The following is a 9,490-nucleotide window of genomic DNA, read 5'->3' as shown; positions in this document are numbered from 1 at the left end:
AATTTGATTTTGGGGCTGGATGGACCCCCAAATATATTTTGGTTTAAGGTAAAGAAGCAAACCCAAGTGAACTGGATCTTTATATCCAGATGTAAAAACAAAGTTGATGATTATGAGCTCTGTGTGTTTGAGCGTATATGTTTTTATATCCAGCAGCCCAGAACATTCCTCTGCCCACAGAAGAAGCTGAAAGAGATCTGACACACTGCAAACCTTCATCAGCACAAATCAATATTCACACACACACACACACACACACACCCACACACACACACACACACACTCAAACGCTGGAGGCCTGCAGCTCTTATGAATATTATGTTTGGATGATGCTCTCATAACAGGCAGGGCATTGTCAAATGAATCTACTATATTTCAAATGTAAAATATTTACATAATCACTGCATTATCAACTTATATTTTCAGCAAATCACTTCCCGCTAGAATAGGTTTATACACAACCTATATAAAATATAAGTTGTGATTTTGTGATTGTAAATGCCAGTGACAAATAAGACTAAAACTAAAACCATAAAACATAAAATACTTGATGTAAAATAAAGGTAAACAGGAATAAAATAAAATATAACAAAACATAACCTTATTGTATTTCAGCTAGTTGACAAGATGACATTTCAAATGTTTGTTTAGTTCAACTTAAAGTACAACAGTAACAAACTAAAACTTAATAATAAAATAATAATAATAATAATAATAAAAAACCATTAAAAACATTCAAAAATAAATAAAATAAAACTGAAATAAAAAGCGAATGAAAACTATAGCCATGTTTTAAACAAATCACAAAAAATATATTGAATATAAATTATATTTAAAAAATAAAATACAAATAATCAAAATATTATTTTAAAGTAAAAATGTCATATTAAATAAATGTACTTCATTTTATTTAAAGGGCAAAAATAAATACAAATATAAATTATATTTAAAAAATAAAATACAAATAAACAAAATATTATTTTATAAGTAAAAATGTCAAATTAAACAAATTTATCCTCATTTATTTAAAGGACAAAACATCAGATGTTGGACACTTTATGTGATAATACAGTGGTTTCTGGACATGTACCATGGTAGTATTATGGTGCTCTTTAAAGTGCCATGTAAATACTGTGGTGCATGAACATGGCATCATAGTAAATCACTGTACCATGTGTAAGTGATATTTCAGGTTATTCATTTAGTATATTCTGGTTCAGCTGATCAACAGGTTTACAAATGATATAGAATACATTAACTGATAAATGTAAAACAAAAATGCATAAATGTAAGAAGTGAATAGATGGATAGTTTTTTATATATATATATAGTTCAGGTGAAACGTAAAGATTTTACAAAATAGATTTAATATAAATTATTATTCATGTTTTTTCTTACCTTGCTCTGATTGATCCAATAGAGGTAAAATCCTTTGGGATCCATCTTCATAGTGACCGGAGTGGTTTTCTTGGAGTCCTATCAAGAGATTTTATCATAAAACCATTAAATATCTCTCAACATGATACAAATAAGGAATAAAAACATCAGAAACATGAATCGAAATGGTCAAAGAGGCCTGTTTTCATTGAACACTGATAGTAATGAGCTAATCACGTCTGTTTAACCCTTTGTAATAATGATCAGCATCAGGACCAGAGGCACCTGTCGTACAGTCAAACATGAATCCATTAACCAATAGTGTGTTTCAACGAGTCCTAATTCTGATCCTGCACACTTACTTCTTTCCATTTTGTGAACCTGTCTCCCTTCACCAGATACTCTTTGACATCAGGCTCCTGAAGCGAGTAGCGGTTTCGGTTCATTTTGGACGGATCACCACAGTAAAGTGGTCTAAAGCTTCAGTGCTGAACTCATCGTGCCCGGAGAGAATGAAGGACTTCGGGGAAAGGACGTCCAGGACGTCCAGCCTTCAATATGCATTGCAAATGAACAGACCCACCCAGCTCAGGTTTACACCATCCACCTGAGCTAGAACCCATGCCACGATCAAGCTGTAGAGCAGCATGGGACACAGGAATCCAGACAAGGAATTTATACATTTTAAAATGCATGTCAATTCATTTCATTTAAATTCCCATGCATTTGGATTACGCACTTTTAACAAAACAAATAAACGAATACATTTCATTTCTGATGCATATTTGTCAGTCACACATAAACCAAACGGGTCAGATTTCACGTTATGATTTTCTTATTAATGATTTACATCTATTTGATTTTATTTAAATAATCAGCATGAATGAAATTATATTAAAATAACGTGTTCAGTTAAAAAGCACGAGCTTAATTAAAACATGGATTAGCTAGGTTGAAACAAATATGATTTATTGACGATAAACTGTTGTGTGTTTAAAACACATTCAGTTTATTAGCACTATTACAGAAATCTTATGAATGATAAATATGTATCATATTTATATGTAATTCAAATGCATGAATATTACTGTAAACGAAGGCGTAAATATTAAGTGAGCTGATAAAACTATGTTTTAACAATGTTTTGGTAATGTTACAATCAGATAATAAATGTAAATATTAAAGGAACATTCCATTTTTTTTTTTTGGAATGCTACTTTGTAACGTTCTCTGACGTGAAGGAGTTACATTTAAAGAATGTGTCAATAATGTTGCTATGGTAACAGTTTGAGAACATTAAAGTAAGATGTCTGAGCGAACATTTACCGGAATGTATAGGATTGATTATGAATTGATGATTATAATGAGAAGGAGTACACTGAACAAGGTTTGAGATTATTAATGATGTCAGATTAGAATATGTAAATATCAGCACGGCTCTCGCTGACGGCTTCACGCACAGATTCATCACTATCATAGAGTTGATAGAGTTGATCAGATCTGAATCTGTTCTAGAATGAGCTGGACTGTGGTTCAGAGCGATGTTCTTGTGGTTTGGCTAATAGTCAAATATGAGCTGACACATGGAAATCATCACGGAGCACATTAACATGAGGCTGTTCCCTAAACGACACACATTCACAATAATAATCAGAAGAATCAAGTACACATGATGTGTGATCATTAATATTAGACTTTTATAGGGATAATGGGAGAGACCTGATAGAACACATTTATCTAGTCAGATATACATGTGAAAGGGTTGAATTGTTACAAAAAAATATATATTTTTAGTAATAAAAATGGTTACTTTTTTTATTGTGTATAATTATATGTGTGTGTGTGTGTGTGTGTGTGTGTGTGTGTGTGTGTATCCACCCCAATCGTAATACTAAAACACAAAAATTTATAAAAAATACAATATACTAGTTTACTTAAGTTCATACCCCTATAAGAAACATTTAAATATATATAGTTATTTACATGTTTTAGTATTTATTTATGCCATATATATATATATATATATATATATATATATATATATATTTACTTATAAATGCACAGACAAGACCATAATACATCTTCAACAACAACATAAAAGTTTAATAAAATAACATAAATTAATAATAAATAAAAATAAAATAATAATTTCTATTTTGTGGCTTTAGCAGTTAGCTTTATAGAAGCTACATAAATACAAACACAGATTTATGAAATAAAGCACACTGGCAGAATGTTCCCTAATTACTGCTAATCATAAATGCTGTAATGTTTTGCTGTGAGTGTACTCCAGTCTGACCTCCGTCTCACAGCGCCTCAGTGAGGTGAACAGACCGTCAGAGCTGGACAGCAGTGATTGGCTCTTACCGGCCAGCCAATCAGAGCAGGACATCATGGTGCAGGATTCCAAACTCTACATCTGATTGGCTCCTGCAGCAGCACTTCCAGGTGATGTGGTGTCAATCAGGTCCTGTGGCACCAGAGGACGGTCAGTAGGAGAATCATCTGTTTAAATGTCACAATTAACCATTTCATTACTGATGGGACGGGTCACAGACTCAATACGGCCGACTTTTATCTGATTCTGCATGTTTAGTGCACATCAGTGAAGATGCTTCAGGGAAATGCATCTTTATGCAACTTCATGTTCAATTAAACAAACATCTGCAAATGTTAAATCAGTTTGCTTTTATCCAGTAATTTATCATAGAACAAAACATACAGTCAGAATGCATAATGTAGGAGATCATTCATTTTAATGGATCTTTAAATGATGCAAATAAAATTGCATCAGAAGCCTTCCTCATTTCATATCAAATATTCATTGCACATTTAGAAAGGATTAATTATTTATCAAAAGTGCTAGTGGAGACAATAATGATGTGGAAATTATAAATGTAATATAAATACAGTGCTTTTTTATTTGAATGATATATACATATATATGACTATATTCTCGACTGTTATTAAAATGATTGAATCCAAGCTGATATGATTTTTTATGAGATACCATAAATATAGATTGTATTAATATTTTGAATCAGTTTCATTTTTTTCTGTATTAATTTTAATTTTAGTAAAAAAAAATAATAATTCTGTCGTGTGATTTTGTCATTTGCTTTTTAAATATTATTTACTATTTTTGATTTCAGTTGTATTTATTTTAGTTCAACAATTTAAAATGGGAAATGTTTTTCTTACATGTTAATTTTAGTGAATTAACGAAAATTGGTTTAAAGGTGCTGTAGGGAACTTTTGTAAAAAAATATTTTTTTACATATTTATTAAACCTGTCATTATGTCCTGACAGTAGAATATGAGACAGATAATCTGTGAATAAATCAAGCTCCTCTGGCTCCTCCCAGTGTCCTATTGCCATTTGCAGAAACTCCATCGCTCCCGGTAAGAAACAACCAATCAGAGCTGCGGTCCGTAACTTTGTTTGTGTTCAAAATGTAGAAAAATGTATATAATAAGCGAGTACACCATGAATCCATTTTCCAAACCGTGTTTTTGGCTTGTCCTGAATCACTAGGGTGCATCTATAATAAGTGTTTATATTCGGACTATTTTAGATTGCTTCGGGGGTACCGCGGCGGAGTAACCCAGTACCTTTGTGATTCTTCATAGACATAAACAGAGAGAAGTAGTTCCGGCTACGATGTTCTTCCGCAAAACGCAAGCAGTTCTGTTTATTAACCGCTAGAGCGTCAAAAGTTACCGACTGCAGCTTTAAATTTTGTTTCAGTTTTATATTTTAATTAATTTTATATATTCGATTCATAAAATACGCATTATATATATATATATATATATATATATATATATATATTTTTTTTTTTTTTTTTTTTTTTTTTCAGATGCATTTTGCTGAAAGTCATCAGAAAGTGTCGCCAGACCTCGAGTGAACTGATAAGCATCATGATGTTTCTGTGTCGCTGGTCCTTTAACAGCCTCCTCCTCCTCCTCTCCTTATTTTGAGCTGATGTAGCCTCTTCTTCAGTTGAATAACACACACACACACTCGCACGCGCAGATGTGTGTACAGCATGATCATCCCTCTCATCCCTCTCAAGCCTCACTAATCCATCCCGTGATATCTGGATCAGAAACACCTCAGCCCTCGGGGGGAAACAGCTGCACTGGATGCTGGAAAACACCAGAAGCATCATCATCATCATCAGCATCAGCGAGCCGCAGACGCATCTCTGAGACCGCGCGAGCGCTATGGACGAACGCGACTCGATTTAACCCGCGCGTTAAGAGCCTCAACATCCTTCAAAACGGACGGAGTCGTGGAGCATCGAGGGAAAACCCGGACCAATCGGGACCAAGGGTTCATGCCCAACATGGAAAGGGGCAAACCAGCCACTTACACCGGCGACAAGAAGGCAAAGATGGCTGCAAAGACCAATAAGAAGTGGGTAAGACTGGCCACGGTGTTCGCCTATGTTCTATCCGTGTCTCTAGCCGCGATCATCCTGGCCATCTACTACAGCCTCATATGGTCTCCAAAGCCCTCCTCCACCTCCACCCCCACCCCCCCGACCCCCGCGAGCATCAACGGGACGCACAGCATCAGCACGCGAACGCCACCGGCACCAACCATCAACGCCACCGGCACCAACGCGTCTCTAGAGCAGACGCACGCGTCCCTCTCCAGAGGCGCGCGCTCCCAACCCGCGGATCTCTACACACACATGCCCAGAGACATCTCGGACACTCAGACTGCAGAGAAAGCACGGAGAGAGCAGAGCGGGCGCGCGCAAGCGGAGACGCGCGCGGAGGACGACTCTAGACAAACGCACACAAAGACCTAAGACTTGAGTTTGAGACTTGGAAACATTGCAGCTCGTTGGAAACGTTCACAGGCCGAGGCCCACGCATAGCCTATATAGCAACGGCTCTGATAGTGTTTAACCCTTCATATACTGTAGGCCTATAACCTGTTTAACACTCGACATCTCCATGCAGTTGATTTTTTGGGGGGAGCATGTCATCCGAAACGACTGTACATTGCACTCAATGCCTTGATTCGAACAGCCATTCATTTTTCTCTTTTGGGTGGGAGGGGCACAAGCTTTTACAAAACAGCCATTCTAAAAGCTTGCATGAATTCCAACTAATTCTGTTAACCGATTTAATCAGGATTCTTGTGTTAGAGGAACCTGTGTCGATGCTCAGGTATGTGCAGATATCCATGTAAATGTGTTGTTTGGTACATGCTCTGGAGACTTTTAGCAGCACTAGATCATTTTTTTATAACAAGTGATGTACCATAAGTGTAGAATACATCAGCGTGATGGTAAATAAACTACCTGTAACTATACACTCATTTCCTTTCATTGCACAAGGGGTTAAAGAGAAAGATGCTCTTGTGTTATATAAACCAGTCTGGGCAGCAGATCAATCACTTTGAGTAGATTAAAAACAAGCTGGCGAGGGAACGAAATTAGAGTTTAGTTAAGGTGAGCGCACGGTTTAATCCTGCATTGACCCATTATCAGATATTAGGATCAACATTGGGTTAATTCTGGGTTTAATTGATCAGAAGAGGGTTGTTTTTCAGGCACTGATGGCCTCATAGTGACTCTCATCGCTCTGTAACTGTTTGCATCCATGCATGTTTAGCAGGGCTTCTTTCTCTCTCCGTACAACGTGATGAAGGAAGGTTTATTGTCCGTCTTCTGAAGTCAAACGCAGGAATTACACAATCCTGCTCTATTTTCAGCTGAGGCTCTTTGACCTGTTACATCACAGGCCAGAAAATATCTGGGAGAAACACTGAGATTGCATTCGTACGGCCTTTTAATTTGAACATGCAATGCACAATTTTTTTTGTGAGTTGATATGCAATTGCATATTCACCCAAATGTCAAAAATCCCCTTTCAACTCTAAGATAAAAGAGTTAAACGCTTCAAATCACCCACCACTGAATCTGTTGATGCAACTTTGAATGCACTTGTACTATTAAGTAGCCTCTTCCTGTAAACAGGATGTTTTGGACATGTTTTCATTCGTCCTGTGATTGAAGACGATTGATTCAGCAGCTGCGGGTACAAATCAATAATTAACGGTCAGTCTGCGCACTACAAGCACTAACATTCATAATCAATAACACATTTCATAAGGATTTGTTCTTAGTGATCAGAAGCATGGATCGCACATTTATTTACGTGATATATATATAGTGCATTTCTATATTGTGAATATAGTCAAAGATAAATGGTATGACTTTATAGAAAGGACAATTTAAAAGAGAAAAAGGAAGAATTAGGGAGAAATGAATAATTGAATGCCATTGTGGGAATAATATGTAATCAAGCAATCCATAAAAATAAGTGTAATCTGATTATGATCAATTTAGGATGTAATATAATCTAATTACAAGTACTTAGTTTCTGGAATCTGAGTAATAATTGATTACATGTAATCTGGATCATGTAATCAGATACCAAAAACTAAGTACTTGTAATTAGATTACATTTTAAAAATGCTTTAATCAGATTAGTTACTTTTTCTATGGATTGCATGTTAATTGACCTGAAATGCTTACATAAAGTCCCCTTGAGATTTAGTTAAATTAATAATGTAACAAATTCACATTATAGTTTTGAAGAATCATTTTTTAATTCCTGATTTAATCTGCTTTTCATCAACTTGTATACATACAGTACGAGTGAATCATATACGAGTGAATCATTTACGAGTGAATCATATACATGTGAATCATATGCTAGTGAATCATATACATGTGAATCATATACATGTGAATCATATGCTAGTGAATCATATGCTAGTGAATCATATACTAGTTAATCATTTACATGTGAATCATATACTAGTGAATCATTTACATGTGAATCATATACTAGTGAATCATTTACATGTGAATCATATACGAGTGAATCATATACATGTGAATCATGTACATGTGAATCATATGCTAGTGTATCATAGTGAATCATATACTAGTGAATCATATACTAGTGAATCATATACATGTGAATCATATGATAGTGAATCATATACTAATGAATCATATACGAGTGAATCATATATGAGTGAATCATATAGATATGAATCATATACTAGTGAATCATATGAATCATACACAAACCCAGCAAGTTCTTCAGTTGCTCTTAATTGGTGGGTTGAAGGTTCGATCCGATTAGTGTTAAATGCAATTAATAAAGCACAATTAATTTCAAAGTTGTTGTAGCTGAATAGCCGATATTTGCATATTTGGCTCAAGCAGTTCATATGAATAAACCTCATGTCTGCTATTTCTGTTTGATAAACGATGTGTTGAGTCGCTAAAACCTGCATCCTGAAGCAAAACCATTTGAATCCAACCAGTGCTGTTGTTGGATAGAAAGTGCAGGATTATGTTGCAGGCCCATAATGGGCTTTTCAATGATCATGGGTCAGAGCAGACAGAAATGCATTATTAATCAAGCTGAGAGTGCTGTAACCCATCAGTGCAGGTGCTCCTGATATAATGGAGTGTGTGTCGAGAGACCACCGCACTGCAGCAGGAGACCAGGACAGGGCCAAAGCTGCACTCATCTGGATTTCACCAGGCTTTTTGTCCCATTTCTGGAATAACCGGTGGTTAGGAGCACCACAGGCTTTTTATAGGCCTGATGTTCCCTTCAGGTCTCGAATCGACTATAAAAAGACAGTAACAAACTGTGCACATGCCCATAATGTCAAAGAGCTTCAAATGTGTCAGTTCTGAAACACTCTGCATCAACAATATATGAAGTGCTGTCAAACTGATGAATCACTTCAAAATAAAAGCTTGAGTACACATATTTAAGAACTTGTATTTACATTACATTCATGCATTTGGAAGATGCTTTTATACAAAACCTCTTGCAATGCATAAATGTAAATATACACAGTACACATACACACACACACACACACATATATATATATATATATATATAAAATGTAAATGCAAACATTTATTTTGGATGTGATTCTTTGCAATTAATCGATTTGACAGCCCTAATATTTTAATGTTCTAAAAAGAATACATTTTATAAATAGCAATATTTAAAAATGAAAATAATAGATATAAAATAAAAAAAAAACAATACAAAA

At 35.2% G+C, this 9,490-nt stretch overlaps 1 protein-coding gene and 1 pseudogene across 1 annotated transcript; one reads left to right on the top strand and one right to left on the bottom strand.

Moving 5' to 3' along the window:
* The window catches only part of LOC113117618 (1-phosphatidylinositol 4,5-bisphosphate phosphodiesterase beta-2-like), a 33,207-nt pseudogene extending 31,158 nt beyond the window's left edge, over positions 1-2,049 (bottom strand).
* A 3,221-nt stretch (positions 2,050-5,270) lies between these two features.
* On the top strand, positions 5,271-6,706 carry LOC113117617 (putative transmembrane protein INAFM2). The gene has a single exon (XM_026286407.1). It carries the CDS (start codon positions 5,718-5,720, stop codon positions 6,195-6,197), a length of 480 nt encoding a protein of 159 aa, XP_026142192.1. The 5' UTR covers positions 5,271-5,717; the 3' UTR covers positions 6,198-6,706.
* The last annotated feature ends 2,784 nt before the right edge of the window (positions 6,707-9,490 follow it).

This window comes from Carassius auratus, chromosome 17 (assembly GCF_003368295.1).
Source record: "Carassius auratus strain Wakin chromosome 17, ASM336829v1, whole genome shotgun sequence".
NCBI lineage: Eukaryota > Metazoa > Chordata > Actinopteri > Cypriniformes > Cyprinidae > Carassius > Carassius auratus.
Note: the sequence above shows the minus strand (reverse complement) of the source record. Positions and strands in the feature narration are given on the sequence as shown.

Coding starts and splice junctions, on each gene's coding strand:
- LOC113117617 (XM_026286407.1), top strand. CDS start 5,718: ATGCCCAACATGGAAAGGGGCAAACCAGCCACTTACACCGGCGACAAG.